At 42.3% G+C, this 27,921-nt stretch overlaps 1 protein-coding gene across 3 annotated transcripts; it reads left to right on the top strand.

The window, feature by feature from the left end:
* Positions 1-1,756: 1,756 nt before the first annotated feature.
* On the top strand, positions 1,757-26,318 carry SEC22C (SEC22 homolog C, vesicle trafficking protein). 3 transcript variants are annotated; one of them, XM_076332038.1, is made up of 8 exons: positions 1,757-1,806; positions 8,090-8,187; positions 8,767-8,976; positions 11,182-11,345; positions 14,116-14,298; positions 19,881-19,999; positions 20,599-20,664; positions 22,449-26,318. In XM_076332038.1, exons 3-8 carry the CDS (start codon positions 8,795-8,797, stop codon positions 22,611-22,613), a joined length of 879 nt encoding a protein of 292 aa, XP_076188153.1. In that variant the 5' UTR covers positions 1,757-1,806; positions 8,090-8,187; positions 8,767-8,794; the 3' UTR covers positions 22,614-26,318. The 3 variants fall into 3 exon arrangements, with proteins under 3 accessions (XP_076188153.1, XP_076188151.1, XP_076188152.1); XM_076332036.1 differs by having other exon boundaries at positions 22,426-26,318; XM_076332037.1 differs by lacking the exon at positions 8,090-8,187 and having other exon boundaries at positions 1,779-1,806; positions 22,426-26,318.
* The last annotated feature ends 1,603 nt before the right edge of the window (positions 26,319-27,921 follow it).

Genomic DNA, 27,921 nt, shown 5'->3' with positions numbered 1-27,921 from the left:
CTCAAAAGAACTTGTGAAGCAAGCAAACAAACAGATTGCGATACCCTAAGATCCCTGACTGGCTTGCCTCTGCCTACTAATAAAGCGCAGCTGCTGTTAACAGAGCGTAACCGCAACGGTACATAGGGTTTTGCCACTCACGAGGAGAAGAATGCTGGCTTTGGTGGCAGCACAGCTCCCTCTAACAGGCCTGCGAGTACGGATGCAGCGACCGCCGAGTAGTCGGTGCTACCCACTGTATTGTGGACTTGATTGGTCACCAGCTTCCTAACAAAGGTCTGAGAACTGGAGGAAAAAGCCTACCAAACAACGCACCTATTTCTTTTGGTGGTACTAGTAAATGGAGAGATGTTCCCTTTAACGGCAGAGTGAATGAGATCAAAATCCACCACACTATGGGAAGTGGGCAAACACCACGCTGCATGGATGAAAGGAAAGAAGCGTTTGGAATTAAGCTGATCTATTGCTGCTCCCCAGAATCCCAAATACATCTTTTTCCCCTAAAGCAGGGTATTTCATTTCACCAACAGGAAGAATCCAAAGCAGCGACCCTCAGCGGGGATGAAATCAGACTGTGAAACAAGCTAGACCCGCAGCAGCGGGACGACGTGTTTTGATGAGGAGCAGAAGCTGTTCGAACAAAAGCAGAACGTCCGTGGTTATTCACCTCACATGGTGCTAAGCAATGCTGCTATTGCTTAGAAACAGCAACAACTTGATTACACTCAGATAACGTCCCCATCTCAAGATTTGTGGATTCAGAGCTCCCATGTTCAGTAACTGATCTTTTTTTTTCCCCCCACCCTTTTTATTCTGCTGTTTTTTCACATGAACGTCCTGTGAGAAGACAGTTTGCGGTGTGTTACTGCCACAACGCCCGCAATGAGGCACAGGCATCATCCCAGATGCAGAGCTTCCTGACTTTTTTCTGTGCCTGGCACCACCAGAAGGAAGGAAGAAGGCAAGCTACTTTGAATCCCAGTTCACCTTCTGCAGCAGCTTGTAACTGAAAAGAAAAATCCATCTGTCACCTCGCATGCACAGCGGTACAGAGTTCCTCTTGAAGCACCAGCACGAGAACTGAGCTAGAGAGCTCAGTTTTATTTCAACCAACAGCTTCCAGAAGAGCCTGGTAAGACTGCTTCATGTTCGGCTTGGTGTCCAAGCCCACGTGCCTTGCGTCACTGTGAGAATCTCAGCGTTTTCCCCTCTCCCTTGGCCGCCGCATGGCTCCGGTGCGGCTCCCGCAGCCTCGGCCGGAGGAGTGCTCCCGCCAAGGCGAGGGCACCCACAGCCCACGCCCTGACCTCCCTGCCCTGCCGCTGCCAACGCGGCTGGGCTTCTTCTCCAGGCCCACCTACGGCCCCGACCGCGTGTGACGACCCGCGGCGGGCGGCCTGTGGGCGCCGCGGAGGGGTGGAGGGCCGCGACCCCGGCCGGGCGCCGAGGGAGCCCCCGGGGAATCACCACAGCCCCGCGGCTTGGCTCTAGCCACCCCCGGCAGCCGAGGCCCAAGCCCGGCCCACCGCTGCCTCCGGGGCTTGACCGCGGCGTCCCCCGTGGCGCCGCCACCCCCGTGCCGTGTCCCCCCGCCCGGGGGGGTGCGTAACGGGGCCGGGGCTCCTGGGCGGCCTTCGCACCCTCCATCCCCGGCCTCCCCCGTCCCGGCGTGCCCCGCGCCGCGGACACTCCACCCGCCGTCTTTGTGGGCGGAAGGGGGCGGGGCGGGGCGTGTTGTACCGTCGCCGCCGCCGCCGTCGCCGTGCGGTGGGAGAGGCCCGGGGCCGCGGCGAGGGGCGGGGGAAGGTGAGCGGCGGAGGGGTCCCGGGGGTGGGCCTCTTCTCCTTCTCCTCCTCCTCCTCCTCCTCTGTCCCCTTCTGGGTCCCCGGGAACGGGGGGGGGCGGGCCCGCGTCGTGCCGCGCCGCTCCGAGGGGGGGTGGTGGTGTGTGTGTTTTGCTTGAGGAGTGTAGGGTGAGGGGTGGGCCGGGGGGGCCTGGGGTGAGCGGGGGTAATGTGGGGGCGTGGGGTCCTCTGGCAGGGAGGGGTGCTTGAGGGGGGTGTGGGGAGGCGATGGGGGGAGTTGGGGGACGTGGGTGCGCCGGGGTGACGTGTTGGGGTGGGGATCCTGTCGTATGGATGTAGGATTTGGGGGTTCCTTGGAGTGCTTGAGGGGTGTAGGAGGCTTGGGACTCTGAGGAGGGCTTGGGTCGGGCTGGGGATGTCTTGAGGTGAGCTGGGATAATGTGAGGGTTTGGGAGCTGTGGAATGGGAGTAAGATTTGGGGGTGTCTGGGGTGCTTGAGGGGTGTATAGGGAGACTTGTCAGTACAAAAGAGTGCCCTGATGAGGGGGGTGGCTTTCAAGTGTCTGGGTTTATTGAAGAGTGTGGGGAAGGGGTGCTTTTGGAGGTTTTGGGACTCTTAATGTGGGGGAGAAGAGGGGTGAATAGAGTTTAGGTATGTATAATGTGATGAGTGTAACAGGACGGATATGGGAATGGTCCTCAGTTATGTGATCTGGTGAGGGTATGGAGATGAGCTGGTGGGCTTTAGGAGGCTTCAGGGTACAGGTTGGTGGGGGTGGGTGCGTATTTGGGAGCAGATAAGGTGGCTGATGCTTCTGAGAGATTAATGTAGGGGGAGATCTTCAGAGCCTTACAGAGTTGTTGCGCTGTGGTTTGGGCAAGGGTTAGGAGGACCGTCCGTTGAGGCAGTGTGGTTGACGGGGGAGCTGAATGTTGGGGTTTGAGTTTTGTGTAACATGCGTTGCTTGTGGTAGTTCATAGGGGTGTGTATAGACAGGAGATTTGTGATGGTAAGGGTTTTCTACATGCTTCCCTTTGGGGAATAAGAATAAAGCTTGTAGGGTTTATAGGAGCCTATAAGCTCTTGATATCCGCAAATCCTGTTTTAAAAGTTGAGATAGCATCATGCTTTCAAATTGTTTTTATTCACTGCTAAACCTGGAGGGCAGCTCTTGCTGCACTGTAGGTCTGTGATATCAGTAGCTTGGTCAGCACTGCTGTGAGCATTGAGGGAGGGAGAGCAGTTGGGAAGAAGCAGGTGGATACAGTTACTGCAATCTTAGAAGATGAGAAATTTAACAGCATTTCAGATTTCCCTTTTCATATATGTGAGAAGAGGATAAAATCCACCTTGTGATCCTGCAGAGAAGTAGTAATTCACCCTCTTAAACCATGTCTCAATTCCTTTTCTCTTCTTGTTGGTTGAGACTGAAACCATCACTTGACCTGCAGCTCTATTAAATGTTTTGTGTTTGATCGAGTCAACCTGAATCTCTTTCATATTCTGGCATCCCACCTGTATCTGTCTGTGACTCCCTCTGAAGCTTACCCGCCTGAGGAAAGATGCATTAGGTGCAATGGTTACGATCATGTATCAAGCTGTCACGTGTCCAGAAAACTCACAGTCTGCTTCAGGAGCCTCCTGGACTATGGTAACATTCACTAAAGTTTTCTGCCGTTCCTTCAGTAGGAAGATCAGAACTTGACAAAATAGTTGGATGTAGTTGGGTTTGAAACTGTCCCATGTGCCAGCACTGGAAAGAAGGGAAATGTGACTGTGAACAGGGAGAGAAGACGAATGCTTGAGAGAGATCCCGGTAACAAGACATTCCTTATTAGTGTTATGCCACTCTTAGAAGGAAACTTCTGCTTTTGATGGTTAGATAAAATAATTTCTTGAAGAGCAGTATTTTTAAAATAATTCCCTCCATGGACTTGTACTGGTTTGCATTTGATTTCATAGCCTTTTGAGTAGATTGTTTTCTAAGTGCAGACAATAAGGTAGGGGTTTGTCTAGCATTTGGAGAAGTGTGGCGCTTGTGCATTGGGTCTAATCTTCATATTTGGAGGAGCTTGCATAACAGTGTAGTAAAGTGTGAGAGGTCTGATTAAGGCTGCTTAATAATCCCTGCGTAGTCACTGGAGAGAGTTGGCCACTGCTTAGGAAGCGAGGGATGGAGGAGCTGCACTTCAGATAACTTCTTAGATGCCTACTGTGGGAATACCCTGAAGAGTCTTGTTTGTTATAAGACTGGTAAATATGTGCTGTTCACGTGAGTCTTACACTAAACAGCTTTCTTCTGAAGTGTTGTTAGATGTACAGGTGCTTCAAATAATGAAAAAACAAGCTTTGTTTACTTCAGTCATACGTCATAACTTGCTCTTCTGAAACAATTGCTTAAAATATTTCTCAAGGTTTTGCCTGCTTTGTGCCAATAAAATAGCTGGGCTGACATGATGTCATTAACTCTGAATACTGCAAGATTTGATATCTGCACAATCAAAAGACACAAGTACATTGTCAAAGTTCGGGACCTGAGTTCAAAGGCCTGCCACGTAAAGTCAGTTGCAGATACTTTGGGCTGCTAATCATGTGCAGATAGAAAGAGACTGGAGGAGGAAAGGGTGGGTCGATCTGAAATAGTAAGATCGTAGATTCACTTGGTTATGTGCACACCTTGATCAGTCCAGTAAGTTGTGATAGTATGTGTTCACTTACAGGTGACGTGGCAAAATTGGCTTGCAAGTAACTAAACTTTTGAGGGAGGTGACATAGTAACTGTTAGTTGCCACAGGCACAAAACACCTTCGGATGTGCAAGTAACGGGAGGCTTGTGAAAAAGGAAGAAGAAAACCTGAAGCCTCATTGAGGTGCGGTGCCAGAGTGGGTGGGCTGGGGGAACGTGGAAAAGGAAAGGAGGTGGCTAGATGAGTTTGAGTGATAGGTGGTTGGTGATAGGAGTTATACAGAAGACAGGTGAACAGGTTGCATGAATTTATTTTTAGGCTTTGCCCTCTTCTGAGGCTCTCGCCTCTTTTAGCTAAGCCTGTGCTACATTTGAAATAAACCCCTGAACTACGAAAAACTTGTGTATATATATATATTTTTTTTTTTTTTTTAACTCCTCAGAAGTCTCTACAGGTACTGTTCTCAAATCTCACACCTTTTTGCTCTTTTGGAGAGTAGGGTGTTATGTACGCAAACATTCCTTTAGACCGTGGAAATGGGAGCTCTATAAGAAGCAGAACCAGTGAACGCATTTCCAGTTGTTTTGCCCTGAGGTTGTGCTCACCTGCTCTCTGTTGAGATTAAAGTCACTGCATCAGCCTTTCTCTCTGTTGGGGATGTACCTTTCTTTTATACACATTTGCCTATTTTCCCAAAACCAAAAGGCACGTAAGATATCTATCCCGCTTGCACGTACAGCTTGGTTGTATGAGCCTCATTTCCTTAAGCAGCAAAACTAAAAATTCACAGGCAGGTAGACTTTAAAAAAAAATAAATCAAGCCTTTTGGATGAATACAGCGGCGATAGTCTGATAGTACGTTACGGCAGGTGTATTCTCTGAGGAAGGAGCATTGACTCATTTCTCCAGTGAAGTCTGCCATTTAATTTGGAAATCTGCCTGATGGTGACTGATACCAGATCTTTCACAGGAGAACAGAGAATCCCTCTGATGGGCAGCTGATATTTAGTGAAAGCCTTATGCCCTGAAGCATGACGCTTTGTATGTCTTGGAAAGTTGTATACCTTTATATGTGCAGTTGGTAAACTATAGGTGATGTTATCCCTAGTGATGAAAATATATATATTTTAATCTTAAACTCTTGCTGTTAGTGGCATAGTGAGTTGAATAATTTCATAGGCTAGATACATTTTAGAAAATGTCTTTGGTTTCTAAGTTTGGTGTCTTTCCATTTTCGTGGTCATCTTCTGGCTCTTTCTGAAAGGTAAATGGGAGTGTTCAATGTATTACCTCTGTGGTGTTTGCCAAGTGGGATATTTTGGAGTTATACTTCATCAGCATTACCAACCATTGACCATAAAACTGCGGTTCTGAGCAACCGTACTTAAAAGTTGACTTTGTTGAAGTTAATCTTTCTGAGTTGGCATTTTTCTTTTTTGTTTTCATTTCACTTTTATGTTAAAGTTTAAGCAGCTTTCTGCACTGTTTCTTTCATGGCTGCTAGCACAACACATTGAAGATTGATGTGATGTTTCAAGTTGACATGTAATCATAGAATCCTAGAATAGTTTGGGTTGGAAGGGACCTCTAAAGGTCATCTAGTCCAACCCCCCTGCCGTGGGCAGGGACATCTTCAACTAGATCAGGTTGCTCAGAGCCCCGTCCAACCTGACCTGGAATGTTTCCAGGCATGGGGCATCCACCACCTCTCTGGGCAACCTCTGCCAGTGCTTCACCACCCTCAGCGTAAACAATTTCTTCCTTATATCTAGTCTAAATCTACCCCCCTTTAGTTTAAAGCCATTCCCCCTTGTCCTGTCGCAACAGGCCCTGCCAAAAAGTTTGCCCCCATCTTTTTCATAAGCCCCCTGTAAGTACTGATAGGCTGCAATAAGGTCTCCCCAAAGCCTTCTCTTCTCTAGGCTGAACAACCCCAACTCTCTCAGCCTTTCTTCACAGGAGAGGTGTTCCATCCCCATGGACCCGCTCCAACAGGTCCATGTCTTTCTTATGCTGAGGGCTCCAGAGCTGGACACAGTACTGCAGGTGGGGTCTCACCAGAGCAGAGCAGAGGGGCAGAATCCCCTCCCTTGACCTGCTGGCCACGCTGCTTTGGATGCAGCCCAGGAGACGATTGGCCTTCTGGGCTGCGAGCGCCCATTGCTGGCTCATGTCCAGCTTTTCACCCACAGGTACCCCCAAGTCCTTCTGGGCAGGGCTGCTCTCAATCCCTTCATCCCCCAGCCTGTATTGATCCCGGGGGTTGCCCCGACCCAGGTGCCAGGACCTTGCACTTGGCCTTGTTGAACCTCATGAGGTTCACAGGGGCCCACTTCTCCAGCTTGTCCAGGTCCCTCTGGATGGCATCCCGTCCTTCTGGTGTGTTGACCGCACCACTCAGCTTGGTGTCATCTGCAAACTTGCTGAGGGTGCACTCGATCCCACTGTCTACGGCATTGATGAAGATATTAAACAGTACCGGTCCCAATATGGACCCCTGCGGGACGCCACTCATCACCAATCTCCATCTGGAAATTGAGCCGTTGACCACTACCCTCTGGATGCGATCATCTAACCAGTTCCTCACCCAAATTATAATCTTGACTATTGTTGAAATGCTTTTTCATGCATGCTGAAATTAAGTTCATTGAGCTTAGTTTGAGTTTACAACTCAAATGACTACAGGAGAAGAACTGTGAGAGGGATAGTGGAAAAAAAATTAACATCTAATTCTTCTTTAATCTCCGTTTTAAAAGTTCAAAATAACACTTTTCAAGTGATGTGTAATCTTCTGTAGTTTTAATTTCCTTTTCTAAGGAAAGAAGTTATGTGCAATTATGCTTTCCGTCAATTCCTCTGACAATTGTTAGTTGCTTTAACATGCTGACAAATTGCAGCCACCTTTGACAAAGGGATAGTTCCTACAAGTTATGTGGAAGTGATTCCTGTGGAGCAGAAATGAGACTCTCTTAGTGCCACTTGTGGTAAGAACTCAACCCTCATTAGACACTAGAGCAGCTCTACAGGCAAGAGAGTTTGAGTGCTTGAACTAGAAGAGGCTTTGCTCTCTTACCTTCCTAGACAAGAAAAACACCTGATGATGAGACATATTTCAAGGAAACTTTGAGCATTGTAATTAATTGTTTGATACAGGGCTGCTTAAAGCAGTCATTCCCTTTATCAAAAGTTTGACTTCACAATGTGATTTTTTTCTTTATTTTTTTTCCTAACGCTTCATTTATGTAGTTTGCCCGAAGCAGAGTAAATGCCTTTTTTTTTCTCTTTTTTTTTTCCTTGACTTGTTTGTGATAATCACTTAAAGTCTGCTGATTTAGAGCTGCTTTTTTACAGGAAGCTAGGATAACTTAAAGACAGTGATTGGGGCATCAGAAATATTTTGCATATCATTTCATAGTGTCTTTGAATGCATTTAGGAATTGGTATATCAGATAAAAAAAATGAGGTTTTTTCCTTTAGGCAGAATACTTTCTAGGTTATGTTTACCTATTGCATGGGAGATTTTACATTATAAATATATATATATACGTACAGGTCATTAGTTAGTTTTCTAAAATGTTCATGATGGTTATCTTTCAGAGATTATGTGAGCTGCTGCGTCAGTCTTCTAATGTCTTGCACTGAATACTCATGGTATGTCTGAAGGACAGATCTCGTGTGTGTTCTGAACGTACCAGGTAAATCCCAATAATAACTTTTCATGGGAGATTGTGACCTGTTAAAAGAGTAAGAAGTCAAGAGAGGGCAACTTTTATTCTATATTTAGTCCTAGTTGATTCTGTAAAAAGAGCCTGACAGGCTGTAGCCTAAAATTTATTTTTGTATTTGTGTGTTATACTAGAAAATCGGACAACTGCAACGCTAATGCAGCTATTTGCAACACTAGTGAAGATGCAGCGTGTCAGTGGGAGTTAGCCAGTTTCCGTAAATACCTTTAAGAACTTTACTCAGCATTTCTGATGCATGAGGTAAAGCAGAAGGAGGGAAAATGGTGATGTTTTTCAGGTAGATAATTCCCCTGTCAAATCCCCTGCCTCACCTTCTTGTCTGAACGAGGCAAAAAACGGACACAGCTGTGACCTTTGAGAACAGTTTGGTTGCCTTTCAATGGCAGTGGTGTTACGAGAGGTACCGTTCAGTAGCAGTGGCGAATAAACTCTCACCTTGACCTATTTCTGGCTAGCATATTGGTTTGTAAGTAACTAATATCACTTCCATTAACGTGCCATTAACCTAATTGAATATTTCATTTTCAGGTTGTCCTCATGAGTACTCCAGTGGAGAATGTCCATGATCTTATTTGCCTGTGTGGTGCGGGTGAGGGATGGACTTCCCCTCTCAGCCTCCACAGATTTTCATTTCAACCAGGACTTTCTGGAATGCAGAAAGAGATTAAAGGCGTTATCCTCAATTCTGGCACAGTATCCAAGTCGAGGCACGGCAAAAGGACGTGACCTTAGCATACAGTAAGTCCCTGCTTTTGTTTGTTTGGTTTTTTTACTTTAATTTTTGAAATGGTTGTCCTGGGGATTAGTTGAACTTTAAGGATTAGGTATATTCTATAGTGCCTGACTCCAATCTGAAATCCCACCATGCATGTCTAGATTGTAACCTCCAAGCAGTATTTTGAAACCTTATTTCTCAGCACCACAGCCACACAGCTCCTACTCAGTTTAGTGAGCATAGGTTAAGAATTGCTTATTTTAGTTGTAATTTTTTGTAGCAAATGCTTTCTGCTCAATGGGCAGTACTTGTTACTATTAGCAATGGGAGTATCTTGGACTTCTACAAATACCTTCTACGATGGCATCCTAGTGTCTAGGAATAACTTAGTTTAGTCTAAACCCCAAACCCTTTTCTTCAGTGACTGTCAAGTCTTGCTGATGCCTTCTCTCAGGCTCCTACAGCTCTGATTCTGGCTTGCACAGACCTGCCCCGACTCCCTTCTACGTGCTGCCCACTCCATTTTCTGAATACCATCAGGGTTCAAGTCTCTAGAGGCTCTGGCTGATGGGTGTGTCTTGAGGAGGCCTGAAGCATACTGACAGTAGTCAGTATGGAGAAATTATAAATATTTGCTTTTATTTATTGGGAGAAGGATCTGCTAGCCTTTATTTTGAGAAATTAAGATTTCATTCGGAGATGAAAATTTTCATTTACTATTGATTTTAGTTTAGTTCTAAAAATGAGTTTTAGCTTGTGCTCACATTTCTGGTTGGCAAATGTGAGAAAACTTTAAAGTGACCCTGAGCTAAAACTAAATATCCCTTTTTGGGGTAGTGATTAGAGAAAGAAGATAAATGAACTTACACTGAATCAATTGGAAAAGCAGAGATTAGCATTTTAATTCCTTTCCCCTCAAAGCGAACTTGTGCCCTTTAATGCTAACATGTTCTACTGCTTTTAATCTTCTGTAGCCTCTACAGAAGTAGCTATGCATCTGGCTCTGAAATGAGAAGAGTGCAAACAGATAGGTGGCAAAAAGGCTATAAATTATTGACAGCTGGGAAAAGGTAGTTTTACGCAGGCATGGTGTTGATCCTCAGCCGTGAGCTGGGGACAAAAGGAATTTAGGGAACGTACCCAGTGTAACTAGGCTGTAACGGAGCTAATCAAAGCCATAAATGCCAAGCACATAGTACAATGAATAAATAAAAATGTGATAAAATAGAAACCATAAGTATTTCTGTATGAGAGGGATGAAATATATAAATAGTAGAGAAGAGAGAAAATACAGAGAGTAATTGTTCACCTTCAAACCTTTGTTTTATACTGAAATATTACTAGCAAATGGCTAAGCTATAAGGGAGGATTTCCTCAGCCTTTTTTCAGAGATAATTACAAATCCGTAATTATGGTGGGGATTGTGGAAGTTTAGCTATCTACGTTACGAGAGCTGACATCTGAACTAGGTGCCCTGACTCCCATCTTATTTAATGAAGCCTAGACGAGAGTGACTTATTTCATCCTGAAGTACATGCCTACATTTTGGTCAGATGTATCCCCCTGTTAAGTTTCCTAGAAGGTTTTTGGGCTATCTGTAAGTGGAAACTTCTGCATAAATATGTCTTCAGTGTTAGAGGGACCCCTTTTGGAGTAGAATTTTTATTGTGCTGTTTCTGATACAAACTCATCTTTATTTGTTACAGATGACTTAGTAGTAACAGTGTTTGAATATCTTGGTTTGTGCAAGTTAACAAATATCTCTTGCTGTTAATATGAAGTTGTCATATTCAAGGGGAGCAAGGAATACATCTGCTTGCTTTCTGTGAACAAGCTTGCTTGTTTTTACTTTTGTTTGTGGAAATCCACTGTGTTTTCTTTCAAAATCTTCTTGCCTGTGATGTTTTCTGGCCGTCTCTTTTCTTATTAACGTGAACTAAAGCCAGCCTGAGAAAATACCATTCTCAATTTTTACTGATGTAGCAATTTAATAAAATCTGTATTGTGATCTTTAGCGTGCTAAGGCATACTGAATGAGTTAAGAACAAGTGTTAGACCTACAGGGGCTGCAAGACTATTGCAGCAGTGCGAACAATATATTTTGCAGTCTGCTCTCTCAGCGCAGTCTGTGCATTTTGTTTTGACAGAAAGCACAGTCTACTTCTCATGTTCAGCATGACTCTTCTACCTTTTTATGTTGATGTTACTTTTTTTTTTTCCTATTTCAGTTTCCTTTCTTCTGGGGATATTGCCTGCATGGCAATCTGTTCCAGCAGTTACTCAACCATCATGGCGTTTTGCTTCCTGGAAGAGCTTCAGTGGGAATTTGCTGCTTCCTACGATACAACAAGCATCGGTTTAGCTTCCAGACCATATGCTTTTCTTGAATTTGGTTTGTAACTTTGTTCTCTAATAGTAAGAATTCTTTGTCTGCTACTTTTATGATGTTAAATAATGTCTCCTGGCCAAAGCCTGATCATAAAAATTTATCTGTCTGTGTGCCTTTGCATGCATGTGTAGGAGGAGGGGGAGATCTTGTAACTGCATTAAACTATTAGATTATTGGTTTTACAGCTCCTGAGAGCCCCTGTAATAGATGAACAAAATGTTGTGGTGATTAATAAACAAGCACAGAAGAAAAAGAAATCCACATCTCAAACACTTTCTAACTTAATTAAAAAAAATCTGACAAGTGGAGACAGATGGGTACAGGAAGAAAGGGAGACAGAATAGATTATTATGGGCAGCTTTACTTCTGGCATGGCTTAGATTCACATAATACTTCATAACCATGCCTAGTGTTTCTTTTTTAACCTGATATAAATGCTTTTCTTGCCGAGTAGCAGCTGCTCTACTGAACCTCACAGCTTTGAAAAATACAATTCCTTTGCAGTGAGAAACTCTCTTCTGGGAAAGGATAAGATATTGCAGTGGGTTAGCACACTTCTATCCGGATTTCAGTAATAGTGTTAAGCTCGTGCTTAAAAGATTGAGAAATCCACAAGCAAAGCATATTATACAGCCATCTTCCAGATGACACCAAGCTGAGTGGGGCAGTTGACATGCCAGAGGGACGGGATGCCATCCAGAGGGACCTGGACAAGCTGGAGAAGTGGGCCCCTGTGAACCTCATGAGGTTCAACAAGGCCAAGTGCAAGGTCCTGCACCTGGATTGGGGCAAGCCCCGGTATCAATACAGGCTGGGGGATGAAGGGATGGAGAGCAGCCCTGCCGAGAAGGACTTGGGGGTACTGGTGGATGAAAAGCTGGGCATGAGCCAGCAATGTGCGCTTGCAGCCCAAAAGGCCAATCGTCTCCTGGGCTGCATCCAAAGCAGCGTGGCCAGCAGGGCGAGGGAGGGGATTCTGCCCCTCTGCTCTGCTCTGGTGAGACCCCACCTGGAGTGCTGCGTCCAGCTCTGGAGCCCTCAGCATAAGAAAGACACGGACCTGTTGGAGCGGGTCCAGAGGAGGGTCACAAAAATGATGAGGGGGATGGAACACCTCTCCTGTGAAGAAAGGCTGGGAGAGTTGGGGTTGTTCAGCCTAGAGAAGAGAAGGCTTTGGGGAGACCTTATTGCAGCCTATCAGTACTTACAGGGGGCTTATAAAAGAGATGGCGGCAGACTTTTTGGCAGGGTCTGTTGTGACAGGACAAGGGGGAATGGCTTTAAACTAAAGTGGGGTAGATTTAGACTAGATATAAGGAAGAAATTGTTTACGCTGAGGGTGGTGAAGCACTGGCCCAGGTTGCCCAGAGAGGTGGTGGCTGCCCCATGCCTGGAAACATTCCAGGTCAGGTTGGACGGGGCTCTGAGCAACCTGCTCTAGTTGAAGGTGTCGCTGCCCAGGGCAGGGGGGTTGGACTAGATGACCTTGAAAAGTCCCAACCCAAACCATTCTATGATCTTGTATTTTGGTTGGATTCCCTGCAGGGCACGTTCCAGGCATGATGTAATTTTATGCTGAGATCCAAATTACTCCTTTTTTTAACTTGAGTAGGAATTTGGGAATTTCTAGCCTCTTTTAATTGCATAAGGCTCTTTATACAGAAAAAAAATGCAGGGTTTTTTTTTCATTTTTATTATTATACTGTGTTTTGTTACTGAGTCTGCCCAATATTGCTGTGTGGTTTTGTGTTGTTTTTTTTTTTTTCTTCCTGTGTGTGGATCTAAGATGCACTTGATGCATAAGATCTTAGCCTTTTGCCTGGTAGTTACAGGTAATTCTAGCAGGCTGACTTAAGGTAAAATACAGGATTTTTCATGAAAGAGCGCTTATGGTACTGTGTATTATAGCACAACATAAAGTCCTCCTCTGGTCTCAAAACTTATGCTTAAGCTATTACGTATGTATCATATCCAGTAGTAGCTGTGGTCAACCTATGTGAGTCTTCTAGTGTAGCAGTATCTTGCAGATACGGATTTTACTTATAGGATATCTTAGCAAAGTAAATGTTTCTGCATTTTATTTCCCTAAGCATTTGAAATAGCTTGAATTTGCCAGTATCTTGGCACAATTAAATAGGAAGTAGTAGTATCCACAGTGAGGTACTTCAGCTCTGGAGGTGTGAGCAATTCGTACTTGGACAAATTCTCCACTTGGTCTCAGTGCAACTCCTGTCAAGCCAGCAGCCACATTTGTGGAAAGGGATTTGCTTGCAAATGGTATTAAATTTAAAGTGTGAGAGATGAAGCAGGGTGATCTGTACGTAGATGTGTGGCTTGGACGTTGGTGGAATCACTATGGAATTGCCTCTGCCGGAGTTGCTTCATGACTCAAATATAGGTTGAATTAATTTATCTCTGTGCTGGAAAAAAACTAATCCTTGACATTGTTAAAACACATGTGGAATTGCTTCTCATGGTAGTTCATGGGTAGTTTAAGATATGTGTTGACACCTACTCCGGAATATGAAAGCTTGTTTTCAGATCACTGGCAGGCAGGATGTTGAGATTTAAAGTATCCAGTGATAAAAAATACCTAGGAGAGGTATTTTTGTTCCCTAACCAGCGGTGAAATTTTATACCTAAAACTAATAAGAAAAGAAATGAAGGAAGAAATGAAAAACAATCAAAAAAGAATGCCATGGTTTGATTAATAATTACCTAAAGCACTTACCTTTTGCAGAGCTAATTGAAGCATGTTTTTATAATGTTTCAGATAACATTATTCAGAAAGTGAAATGCCATTTTAACTGTGCGAGTGGCTCTCAAATGAAGGCCAACTGGGAGAAGGTTGAGGAGGAGCTGAAGTTCCGGCCCCCGGTTCAGCTGAAACTAGAGGATACAGAGCTGATGAATGGGATGACTAACGGTGGGCATGCAGGCGTTCATGTGGAGGTTGGTAAGTTACTACTACGCACAGGTGACAGTAGGCTTCCTCAACCTAACTTTGCAAACGACAGAAAAACATGTAACAGCAGTGGTTCCTTTTGCACTGAGAAATATATACATCTCATGTGTATGAAACCCAAGAAAAAAAGACTGCCTTTCTCTCATAGTAAACAACACATGGTCTTTAGATTATAGCAGGTATGCATCAGAGCCTGTAAGGACTCATGGTAGTGTCTTTTTTTTCCAGCCTTAGATCAGCTTCTCTATATGGACAATTGGTTGTAACTGGACTTAGCATTTTCCATGTTAAATTCTCCTGCTTTTAAGGTAGTTGTTTGTTGAGCTTCTTTTGCCATAGAAAATTTAACTAATTCATTGCTAGTTGCAAACTCTAATAGAAGATACATTATTACAGTCTGAATGAGTTGCTTCAGCCTTGAAAGAAAAGATGAGAAGAATATGAGCTGAGGGCAAAACTCTCATTCCCAGACTGTCTGTCTTGGGTTGTTCTCCCCTCTTTGCTTTGTCCTTTTACCTTATTCTTTAAAATTTAATGCATTTGACTAAAATTCTGAAAGAGGATATATGTATCTGTATAAACAACACATAGAGGCTTGACAAGGGACCTTTTTGTAACAAATACTGACCTTTTACCTGCTTTTAGAAGTACTAACCTCTACCTATTTATTGTAAAATTGGTATCTTATTTGTGTTTCAGTTGCATAGTCAAAATCTTGCCTACTTCCTCTATGAAATGAAATGCTTTTAATCCTATTAGCATGGCGGTTTAAATGCAGCTGGAGTGCTATGAGCTTGTATTTCCTCTTTTTTTTTGTTGTTGTTCTTGGCTTATGAAGCACTAATAAAATTAAGTTCCAGTTGCTCAGTCTTATTGTTTCTGATGGATGAGCTGGAATTTAATTTGACGTAGGTATTTTAAGTTAAAATATAGAGGGGCGGTGGCCAGGAGGAATTGAAAACAGAATTGAAAACATTTTATTTGCCAGTCAGATTTGTGAGCGCTCCTCAGAACTGTGCTTGAAGGTTAAATATTTTCGTGACGTGACAGGGCTTAGAAATTCTTTGCACTAGTGTGAACAGTTTCAGTGCCAGTAAACATTTGCAAGTTAGTCTGTGTCCACAGATCAGAAATACATTTTCAGTTCCCCCATATTCTTAATTGCTTTCTTTTACTTTCCATCTGGCTTTGTATTTCTGGCTGTTCTGTCTGGTCTAACCCAGATACTCTTACAGATTGTTCTGCCTTTATTTTAAGGATCGTGTTTATGATCATCTGTTTCCCTCAGCTGGAGTCAGCTTTCCTGGCTTATATCTCTCTCCTCTCATCATTACCTACCAGCTGAATCCCACTTTGCTGCTCTAAGTTTAGCTGTGTGGATAGTGTTTGTTCCCGTATTAATGTTACTTATATTGCGGCTCTGCTATACAGGAGACTTCTTGAGCATACGTTGAAGTGTTATGGTTGCAGGAGAGGAGAATTTAATTGTGTCTACATTCTATAGTGAAGATAGATCAATCAATGGATTTATCAAAACATCAGCCTCCTTACGTGGCTGTAGCTGGTTCCTGCCTTCTTTTGATCTGTGTGATCACATCCCTTGGCTCTTCATTTTAGTGTGAAAGGAGTCTGAAAAGTCAGGGCAGTTTTGTCCTTGTTAGTATATATAGGAACAAAAGTTTTTTTGTTTCTTTTTTCTTTTATTCTTTCTTCTGTTTGTTCCTTCCTTTGTTAACTAAACCCAGCCCAATTCTTGCTAGAAAGACACTAGCGTTGTATCCTTGATCAACATCTACACAACCTCAGCTGTTGTTGCAAAAGCCTCACCTTGTGTTTCGATGTGGGCACAGCTGTTAAAGCTCTGGAGGACAGTGGGGTATGTATACAGAAGAAATGTGAAGTGTAAGTAGCTTTCTGTGAAGAGGGGGAGTTTTCACATCAGAACTGGCTCTATGAAGTAGAAGAACAACTTGTGCTATTCGTCCAGCAAGCATGCTGTTAAATTATGCAGCGTTGTGCTCCCCTTGATGAATGTTCTTAGTCTTTTGTAGGCACGCACTCCTTCACAGAGTCCTTTTCAAGGTGTTTTTTGAAGATGTCTCACATCTCTGTCTTTTGTGTGCTTGTATTTTATTTTAAAATGTTTTGAGTCTGATTTCATTTTTCACTCCTGGTGCTGTCTTTATCTGGAGCTTTGAGTATGTGACTCATTGTCAAACCCTTGTTGTGCTATGCCTTGAAGAGACAGAATGGAGCGTGGTACAGGCATTCATGTCAGTCTCCGGTTAAATAGCCAGAGGCCTCTGCTCAGAAAACCTTTTATGGGCAGAAGTTTCAATTTCTTCATTGTGTGAGGGTGTTTTCACAGAATTGTTCTGTACATGTTCAAACCTGCAGATACATTTTTTTTTTTTCTTCCCTGGGTGCTAGATAATCCACAGTCTCCAGAACATCTTCTGTATGGTTTTTGTACTCTGAAGTGCACAACTTTTCTACTTGAAGAGTCAAATCTGTTTGAAACCCAATTGGCATTTAATTGTGCTTGTGCAAAATTGTGCTGTCTTGGACTGAGTGCTTGTACTCTCTTGTTCCCTTATTTAATGTAGTAAGCAATTCTAGTATGAAAGTCTGTTTATAAAAATAAGATTTAATTCACACAAGGAAGTGTAATAATTTTTCCCTAGCAGAACCCATCTCACTTGTTCTGTGCAATTTCAGTTTGTGAATTAAACCTCAGAATGATATAGCAGAAATAAAACTCCACAGCAAACAATTTAAAGATCGGTTTTCACAGACTCTGAACCCTGAGCAACTGGATATTGTAATCTCCCCTGCATCTGTGATAGCAATTCTTTTTATCGTACTGGACTACAAAAAAGTAACTTTTACAGAATATTCCGTGCTGCAGAAGCAATATATTGCGACTTGCATTGTTCTTCCCTGGGGACTGGGAACTCTTGACGTGTATAGCTCGCAAGATCCTGTACAATGAATGATACTTGTGCCTGGTAATTTTTCTTTGAGAGACACTGTGTGCCTCTGAAGTAAACCTTAGAAACTGAGGAAGAAGAAACAGTAGTCTTTATTAGGAAATTTCCATGAGAGAGAGAGAGAGATACGTAGCTGCAACATGATTTAATTTATCAAAAATAATAGGAAACTGAATATTCAGGTCAGTGAATGAACAAACATGCTGGTACAGCTCCTGTTCAGTGCGCTGTTTGGACCTTAAATTTCACTGCATAGCAAAAAAGCAAAATTGTCTTTGAATGATAGGGTTACTTGCACCATTAATTTACATGAACATGTGCATGACAATAACATACAGTAATGCTACATAATGTGACATATAGCAAATGGAATTAATACAGTTCCTTTTGCAGCTGCTTTGGAGATGAAATTATGGAGGTATGAGTGCATGCCAGACAAATTAATTACATAGACACTTATAAAAGATACTTTATATCCCTGTATTAATTTGGCACCAAACTTTTTTACATCCGTCTATCAAAATCTGTCTTGAAGGAGAAGACACAAGTGTGTTCCTATCTTAAACCATGCAGTACTGCAATATTTAAGCTGTTACGGTGTTTCATCGGTCACTGAAATGAAGCCGGAGACAATCCCTGCTGTGTTGCATTGTTTATCTACAGTAGTCAGCAGCTGGCTACATCTGGACAGGAGGCAGAAGATCCTGAGAGCTGGGGAGACTTCTTGAGGGCTCATTCATTCTCTCCTGTATCTTACGGATGTTGGTGCGGGAGAGGATCTGGATTTGGTATCCGAGGTGCAAATTATCCTTCTTACTGTTATGCTGACAGTGTTCTACTTGTGATGATCCAAGGGCAGGGAGGGTATGGCAAGAAATGTAGGTGGGTATCTAGGCGTGGTGTCTGTTGTTGAGCTAGCTAGTATATCTAGGGAAAAAAAATCGGTGAGCTTTTGGACAGCCGAAAGCCTGAATTAGAAGTGGCAGATTCCAAAGTTAAATACAAATTGATAATAATTGCTTTGACCTTAATTAGGTATGTATCAGTTAGAGCATCCTGAAGAAATGGTATTTGGGTGTGTAGGTGTTCGAGTAAATAGTGGTAGTGGAGGAGGTGAGAAAGGAAAGAGCCAGGTAATTCACTACCTGTGAAACGTGGGCCGTTTGGGAGAAAGGGAATTGTAATGCACAGTAAAATGTGGTTCAAAGGCCAGACACTATAGCATCCAGTTTAATTCCTAGGCCACAGTTTTGACCGTGTTTTGTCAGTCTGAGAGGCCCAGAGGTAAGACCAGCAGTTCTGTGACAGGCATTTCTCCTCTGTGACTGGGTAGTATCATCTTGACAACTCCTACAACAACTATTCTAGCAGCAGAGCATCGAAGTCCTTGGCTCCTACCGCTGTATTCTGGCAACTGCTTGATGAGGGCACCAAATGCTGTATGGAAACTATGAAGGTGAAACTAAATTGCTGTATAGCAGAGTGAACCCTCAAACTGTCAGTGGGAAGAAATACTTAATTTCCTCAATTACCAGTTGAGGAAGAGATGACTTGCTGTCTTGCTTCTGTGGGGGTCAGAAATCTAAGTTCTTTCTCAGACCTTTGGGTGCTTGAAGCCTCTAGCTTTTCTAGTGACCTGTGAAGAATGGTAAGTATGCCGATCTGCTGAAATAAACAGTTGAAAAATTTCTGTGTGCACCATAAAAGAAGACATTAATGTCAAATAGCTCAAGAACAAATTCTGTTGCTTAATCTGTTTAAAAAGTACTCCAGAGCTCTTGCTGATTTCTAGATGTCTGAAGAACTGAACAGTGTAATGCAACAAAAAAAGGTGTTTCTATTTGTCATGGTTTAACCTCAGCTGGCAACTGAGTACCACAGAGCTGCTCGCTCACTCTCCCCCCGCCCCCGGTGGGACGGGGGAGAGAATCAGAAGAGTAAAAGTGAGAAAACTCGTGGGTTGAGATAAAGACAGTTTAATAACTGAAATAAAATAAAGTAAAATAGTAGTAACAATAATAATAATAAAAGAATATACAAAGCAAGTGATGCACAGTGCAATTGCTCACCACCCGCCGACCAATGCCCAGCCAGTCCCCGAGCAGCGGCCCCCCCCGGCCAGCTTTCCCCAGTTTCTGTACTGAGCATGACGTCCCATGGTATGGAATGTCCCTCTGGCCAGTTGGGGTCAGCTGTCCTGGCTGTGCCCCCTCCCAGCTTCTTGTGCACCTCCAGCCTGCTCAGCCGGTAGAGCATGGGAAGCTGAAAAGTCCTTGGCTAGTGTAAGCACTGCTCAGCAACAACTAAAACATCGGCGTGTTATCAACATTGTTCTCATATTAAATCCACAACACAGCACTGTACCAGCTACTAGGAAGAAAATTAACTCTGTCCCAGCCAAAACCAGGACACTATTCATAATTGGTCGTCTCTGGAGCAAGCATGAAAGGTTTTGAAAATGTTTAAAACCCGCATAAGCTGATTTGAGCCGTTTTAAGTTAAAAGATTCAAAGGAATAGTGCTACCTTTCATTAATGTCTGTGGTGTGTTTTTGTTTGTTTGTTTGTTTGTTTTTTCTTTAAGTCCCTACTTACAGAATGCAGCGTGTGACTCCCCTGGGGATTCTGTCGCTTGTTCTGAACATCATGTGTGGAGCTTTGAATCTCATTCGAGGAGTTCACCTAGCAGAGTATTCATTTCAGGTAACCCCGATTGAATTGAAACCTGTAAATGAGTCAAAGGAAGAGCATTATTTGGGTAACTGGATTAAGGGTGACTGTTCTGCTTCTTAGTAGAGCATACATCTTTCCACAAGAAGTGTTTTGTTTGTCCAGGGAATGTACAATTGTTTGCTCACCTGCTAGACCTCATGTGTTTTGTTGCATATTGCAGCACATTGCATTTCATTCTTTTCTAGGGAGGTTAAAATTTGGAGAAATATTTTAGTCTTGCCAGGCTGGCTGGATTTTTTTTTTCCCCCATTCTTGTATTTTGTTCTAGATGCTTTTCTGTAAATATTTTTTTAAACAAATGTGAAACTGTAAACAGCTTTTAAAAAAGAAAAAAAAAAGTGTCCTGATTTTATGGTGGCACAGTTTTATTTAGCAGGAATTGTCACATAAACCTCAGTTCTTGGTATCTTGTTCAGTGATATTGATCTTGCTGTTTAACACTGTTACGGTCAATCAACATAAACTAGGATGAGAGGTACCTGATGAAATATAGTGTTCTAAAATATCAAGCAGTACTTGCTAAAACTGTAGCTGACGTAGTTGTTTGTCACTTCTTTTAATCCAAACAGGAGGACCGTGAAGGAATTGGAAATGTGATATCTTTTTTCCTACCTTTTCTCGCCTGTGTTTTTCAGGTATGTTAACTGTAAATAAAATTGCTTTCTGATTATTTTTATATTATAATATACAAGACAAAATAACTTTCAGCTAAGCAGAGGAACAGTTTGGTTTTCAGTTACCTAACTAGGTGATTCCACTGAGGTATTTCAGTAAAGTGGCACAAATACAGTTGCAGGCACAATTTGACCCTTGTCAAATTGCAGTTACAAGCTTTTTCAGTGCTTTCATGTTTTGACATGCCAAATGGGGCTGAGTGTGATAAATAAGTGCTAGCCCAAAGATGGTTTGTTTCCCAAAGGGTTAGACACGATGTCTTTCTGACAGTGGCAGACTTAGTGACAGGCTTTTGTAGCATAGCCACCTTGAAAGACTAAGCAAATGTAGGATAGCAACAGTATTGAAAATGTTCTAATTTACATTAAAAATTACTTTTAATTCTTGAGACAAATGTCGTTCCTGACTTCCTTAGATTTTTTCCCCCACCCCTAATGGATTATTTTCTCTGACCTCCTTATGCAGAGGAGTTTGAATGGGGAAAATATTATATGGTCCAAATGGGTTCTTCTTGAAAGGTTCCTTAAATGCCTAAAACAGTGGTCCACAACCTTTAACTTGAGGGCAGTATGTTGTTTGCAAAGTCTTTGGTTTTTAGCATGTCATCGCAGGAAGCTGCTGTAGTTGGGTTACTGCTTGACAGAAGGAATAACATAATGCCTACAGAGTATTCATTGCTTAGTACTGTTGCATTTGGCTAATGGTTTGGGACCGCTATTTGAAGACTTCTGTCTATCTATGGTATTTAAAACTTGCAGAGAGGCTATTTATTGTATCATAATAGATACAATTTAGTGTCTTTCAGCCGCCTTACACCTCTGCTCATGGCAGAGCTTTAAGATGGAGGTATTAATTTGGATCTAAATACCTGATGCAAGTCATTCTTCACAAAGAAAGGCTCTGTCCTGCTTTTTTCAAGTTAGTACCTGAAGCTAGAGAAGCTAAATAAAGAAGAGTTCTCTCTTATCCTTTTGATCTATAGCAGTCATCTTCACAAAATGCTTGTGCATAAATTGAGCTCAAATGTGAAGCGCTTTCTACATGCTGATCTCTACTTGTGTCATCAGCACAGTTGGAAACTGTGACCTTAAGTGAGAAAGCATGATCTGTTACTGCCTGAGTTAAAAAAGTAACTCTTCTGCCAGCACTTTGTAGATTTTTAGTTTTCTCCTGTAAGGGTTGTTGCTCTTCACACATGCTTAGCAAATGGGTTCCACCTGTTCTTGAATTTAAAAAGAAAAAGAGCCCAAAACCCCAGCTAAACCTGTTAACAGGATTGATGGTCTTTCTACCAAACCAAGTCTAGAGAATGCAGTCCTTTACTTATCCCAAGAACAAATACAGCAGAAGCAGATTTGGGTTTGCTGTTTTCCTGCTTCTGAGCCTTTGTCTTGCGAAAATCGTAGGTGTTTTTGAAAGCTGGCTCAGCTTTTGGACTCCTTTTAATCCAGGCTGAGGCAGGCAGGAGGGACGCCAGTTGTGCTGGCAGCCTTCTTTTGATACCTGTGCTCACCCAGTAGGGTCTGGGTTGAGGCCACCACTCCAGCTATTCTTGGAGGGCCTTTCAACATAGGAGTTGAAGGGAAGCTTTGAGCTTCTTAGTGATCGCTGCAATGGCAGACACATCCGAGTGGCATGGATATGCCAGCAATTCCCAGCTATGTCTCTTGTCTGTACGTGCACAGTTTAATGCTAACGCGGTCTCTCTGATCCTTTTGTAGTGTTACTTGTACCTCTTCTACAGCTCGGCAAGGAAGGTGAAGACGTTTGTACTCTTCTTCTCTGTCTGTTTGTGCAACATTTACTTGTATGGATTACGGAACCTCTGGCAAATAGCCTTTCACATAGGAGTGGCATCTCTTTCTTCTTATCAGATACTGACAAGGCAACTTATGGAGAAACAGCCTGACTGCGGAGTATGAAAAAGACTTTGGGTTTGCTACTCTATTTTTACAACTTTTTTTGTATTAAACTGGCCAAAAATAGCTTGGAGTGATTTTAAAGATTTGTGACAATGGTTATTGCAAGGAGGATATTTCAAAGCAACTTGAAATAAAGTAGGATACTGTAATCATGTCAAACATACAGTGGGGAATGTAGCTGTCTTTAACATGGCATGTGGTAATTGTGCATGGTAGATTTTGTCAGGTGTCATCAACAGACGGAGGTTCTCCTTACCATAAACAGGCTTTTACTGCTTGACTAATACCATCTAGACAGCATTTTGCCATTTGTCTTACTGGCTTTGTAACAGTTTGACAGGTCAATGTCTTGCCCTGCCAGTGCTTCCAAAAATATTAAAATTGTGCAGTAAAATGAAGATAAAGTGGTGGGTAACATTTTTGTCTATAGAATTTGTTAAGCATTAAGATTCTTGGTAAATGTAGGTAAAGGAGTTGTTTGCCATAATTAGATAAATTCAATATCAGTGGGAAAAATTGCTAGGATGACCTTCAGGGTAATTTTTCTAGGTTTTGACAGAAAGGAAAAGGCTGTGGCTCTTCTAAAAACCATAAAGGCTATAAATATCTCCTGGCTAAACAGCGCATCGTAGTTAAGTATGTGCTCATTGGTTAATTGCTAATACGCTTAGGGCAGCATAAAATAAACCAAGTGAATATAAGTGATCTTTCAGCTCAAGTGGCCTTTATTTCCTTGGTTAAGGTCGTACTTAGTATAAGGGTAATTCCATGTTTGCTTGGTCTGTACGGATAATAAATCTTCCAAGCCTACTTATGACAGGCCACTGACTCCTTCACCTTTTTTAAAAAAATGTATAGCTGGTGAGTAGAAAGCCATTTCCAGTAATGGAAGGCAAGAGCAGGTTCTCTTTATTACATAAAACACCTTTAGTTAATGGTGTTGAGTTCTTACACTAAGATGAATTTATGAGTGTGCACTTTTGAATGTAGTACTCAAGAGCTGAAATTCTTAACCTCTGCTGCACTGGGTATTCTTATATGTAATGTATTGAGGTGCGTATGGGCATTTTAGAACATATATGAATAATTTAGGCTGTCTGTTTAAAAAAAAAAACAAAAAAAAGCATAGCATTTTGATGCAGTTGTCCTTGAAGGGTTGTAGAGACTCAAACTGAGAAGATGTAGAGAACTGTAGGTGTGTTATTGTGGAAGTATGGTCCTAGATTTTCTTTTATTTTTTCTTAGGAAACTGTTTTCTTGTCGCCCCATTTCTTCCAGCAGACATCTCTCACCAAAGATTTATTTTCCTCTCACATAGTCTCTACCTCTAGTGGTTGCAAAGAGATTAACGTGATGCAGAGTTGTCTTCCTGAGTTTGCAGAAACACTTAACAAAATTACTTTCTTGCATCTCAGTGAATTTTCCTGAAATCTCATGATGCAAACATGAGTATCAGTGGACTACTAGACCAGAAACCTGTGGTGCTGTACCTTGGAAGCACTTCTGTGATGCAGCTGACTGCAACAACAGCATCGATAGGCAGCCCATTACAACCTGAACAGTTTCTAGGACATCAAGATACTTGGTGCCAGAGCTTTTGCCGGTAGTAAAATGTAGGTGCTTCTCTTCCATCCCATGTTAGCCCACTTACTGTAACAATAACACAATGAAATCCTTTTGACTGTGAGGAACCCCATCCCTGGAGGTATTTAAAAGACGTGTAGATGAGGCGCTTAGGGACATGGTTTAGTGGGCATGGTGGTGTTGGGTTGACGGTTGGACTCGATGATCTTAGAGGTCTTTTCCAACCTCAATGATTCTATGATTCTATGATTCTATGAATAGTCTAGTAGGAATGACAGAGGAATATTTTAGCCAGCCAGTTAAGAAAACAGCTAGAGCTGTGTGACATAAGGGAATACTCTTCTGTTAATAAGGGAGCGGATTAAAATTGTTTGTCTGTCATTACCCCAGTTTTCTGCCAGAGTGTAGGTGGAGAAATGAAGCCAGAATTCAACCATTGTCCTTAAGACACCCAGATGACCCCACAGATGTGGGGGTTTTAGTACTGACAAGCTTTAAGTTTTCATGCTGTTCAGTCTCAGTTTTATTTGGTAAGGTACTCTTAGAGACTGCAGGGAACTAAGCCAGGAGTTTGGATTACAAGTTTTTAAAAAAAAAAAAAATCTGAAAAAAGGACACCCCCAAAAATCTGATAGTAGAAACTTAACGCTTTGTTGAGGATACTGGATCTGATGACTGATGTGTTTTCCAGGAGCATAAGCTGGGTATCAGCCCACTGGGTTACCATGGGGAATCATCCTGTGGGGAAAGGATGAAGCATTTCATACTAGAGATAGTCAAAGCTTTGTGAAAAGCACCTTAGCGATATGACCCAACTCCCTGCTCCTACCCTTTTAGCCTCAACCTGGCTAAAGAGTCCAAAAGAGCTTTACTGTTTCTCCGTAGGCTTGGATAAAGCTAGCCTGCTATAGCTTAAGGCATGCAGAGCATTCACAATGGGGGCATGGGGCCAGTGTACCATTATCTGCTTTTTATTCCTCATCTTTGCGTTGAGCTGATTGGAAGAAACTGTAATGTTCTTAATGCTTCCCGAGCATCTGACTGTTTGCTTTATCATAAAACAAATACAATCCTGTGCCAGGTGCTGTTAGCAACAGCTCTGCAATAAGAGCGGTAGAACAAGGTATATAGGTAGCTTGTGCAATTAACATAATTAGAGTGGATAAAGATTAAATTCAGCTTTTGTTTAGTATTTTCTTTTTCCTGAAAATGTTTCAGTAAAATCAAACAAACCCAGTTTGGTTCAATTCTGCCTTCGTGTAAAATTTTTTTTTTTTTTTTCTTGTTGTGGATTAGATGGAGGATGCGACTAGACCTTTTCTACTATATGAACAAAGCTCTGGTTTGCTGTTAGTCTTAATCCCTTTGCAACCTTCCCCCCCGCCCTCCCTCGTAATATGTGTAAACCATATTAAGGATTCTATGTGGGTTAATACATGTGCGTTAGTATCTGTGCACTTTGTAGGTTTGGATTATGATTCAGGGGTGAGGCAGAGCACACATAGACCTATTTTTTTTTTTTTTTTTTAATGTTAGTATTTTGAATGGCTTCTGTATCTGTGTGGTATTTATACAGTTAAACTTTTTCTTCTGGTGAAACAGCAAGAGGAATAGAATAGTTTACATTGATCTCAGTGCTTTAAGATTTAATAAAAAAGAATGACTTGCAGTTTGAGTACATGAAATCTGACTCATAACGCAGGATTATGCCTGTGTTGAATCAAATCCCCAAACAGGAATCCATCCCTTTTTGTTCGACTTTGAACTGTTTAATGTAGTTTGAATTGCACCTCCTTAATTCTGTCAGTTTCCAAGACGAGTCTTTTGGAAACTCTTTTCCTCACCCAGCAGCTCAGCATAAGAAAATTGGCAAAGAATAAACTTCATTAATTTAAAGATTTGCAGTGCTTAGTCACTTTATGAAGCTGATCATTCTCTGTGAGTTTTTGGGGTTTTTTTCTTCCTCCCAAAGACCTGTTAAGTTTATAGAAGGTGGGCTGGTACCTTTTTAGACATTTTTGCACTGTATTAAAAATTGAACCTGTGTAAATGTGTATAAAATAATTTTGCATGTATATATATGTACATATATCTAATAAATGGCTTTTTTGTAACAGTTGTCTTCATTTCTAGTTTTGAAATATCTGAGTATATTAGAAACAAGGTAGATTATCCATTTCATTTTTGTATGCATCTTTAGTGTTTCATGCGGCAGTGTCCAAAATATTTAAAAAATAAGCCCAATTCTTCTCTTTAAAAAATAGCTTCAAAATCAGAGTGATTTCAAATGCTGTCATAGTGCATGCTGGGTTGCATGTGGTCTCTTACATAAAGAAATACTTGTATGAGCTCGCGGTGGCGTTCTCTGAGGTGGTGTGCTCTCTGATACCTAATCTACCTGAGTTCACACTGATGCTTTTTGTTCAGGGGGATTTAGGTAGGATTTTTATTCAGTCATCTGCATACTGAAGAGTCACCAAGTCATCTGCTGAACTATATAAATATATTTATAAATATGTATAAAGAAACTTGCTTATCCAAGCAACACATTGCAGTAGGCTGTGACATAATCTCTTCTTAGTTTTAACAGTCTTGCTCTTTACTTTCAGAGACCGTGTTATATGGCTTTTCCTCCAAAACTTGCATTTTGGAGTGTTGAAGTACGTGAAGTAAGATGTAACATGGTCCCGTAGATACTTTTCCAGCTGCTTCGCAGTGAGTAATGGAGATTTTGCAGATTGCTGTTAGGTTTTCAGCCTAGTCTCTTAATGGAACTAGGCCTATTAGTTAGTCCTACCAGTCAGTCCCTGCTAACAGCTTATGGACTTTTTTTGGCCAATTTCAGCTACCTTTCATAAAAGCTCTGAAAACACTGCTTCGTCAGGCTTTGTAGAAACGAATGACGTTACGCGAAAGAAAATTCAGCATTCCCCCTGTCTGAATGTGTCGGGTTCAGGTATTGACGAATGTGCTTTGGGAGAGTGATGCTTTGAATGGCAGGACTCACAGAGGACCCTGCCTAATCAGGAACCAAAGAATCAGGTAAAAATCAAAAAGCTGGAAGACATCAGGCTTGTGGAACTACTGGTTTCTTCCCATTTTTCTGCTCCCTGGTCCTCCACAGGAACGATACCTAGATATCTGTAGCAAAAGCAAAATGTGATGGGTGAAGGGCTGGGTTCTTCCACTGGTTTCCAATGTGTGAAAAGTGAAATCTTTTCTGATCTCTGAGGCTTATTCTTTATCAAGAAGGCAGTTGTGGGTAAAGCAGATCTAGGAGAACTGCAGATTCTTCAGCGTTATTCTTCTGCTCCAAAGATATATCCCACTCTTTGCCTTGACTTGGCCTCATAGCCTTGGAGCTCGCTCGGATGCTGGCTTGCGGCACAGAAATGTCAGCAGTAGGTTTGAGATAGTTACAGTGCTGCGGCACTCATTGCCGTGCTCAAAAGAGAAAGAGAGAAGCCTGTGTGTGCCCCCGTAATGAGGAAAGAGGCAGAACAGCAGGTTGTGCAGACAGTAGGTGGTAATAAGCAAAAGCTGATGGCAGGGGAGGGAGGAGAGAGCCTTATTCTTCTGAACTGCTCTGCCCTTTGAAATCTAGATGTTATTTTAGTTCTGTAAATAAATTGTTGCTCAAAGCGTGTTTCTTCTCAAGATGCCAATAGAGAAGAACAGCAGCCTTTCCCTCTTTTTCTCAGGTGAGGGGAG

Source organism: Aptenodytes patagonicus, chromosome 2 (assembly GCF_965638725.1).
Source record: "Aptenodytes patagonicus chromosome 2, bAptPat1.pri.cur, whole genome shotgun sequence".
NCBI classification, from domain to species: domain Eukaryota; kingdom Metazoa; phylum Chordata; class Aves; order Sphenisciformes; family Spheniscidae; genus Aptenodytes; species Aptenodytes patagonicus.
Note: the sequence above shows the minus strand (reverse complement) of the source record. Positions and strands in the feature narration are given on the sequence as shown.

Coding starts and splice junctions, on each gene's coding strand:
- SEC22C (XM_076332036.1), top strand. CDS start 8,795: ATGTCCATGATCTTATTTGCCTGTGTGGTGCGGGTGAGGGATGGACTT. Junction 20,000..20,598: donor TAGCAGAGTATTCATTTCAG/GTAACCCCGATT, acceptor TAATCCAAACAG/GAGGACCGTGAAGGAATTGG. Junction 20,665..22,425: donor TTCTCGCCTGTGTTTTTCAG/GTATGTTAACTG, acceptor ATCCTTTTGTAG/TGTTACTTGTACCTCTTCTA.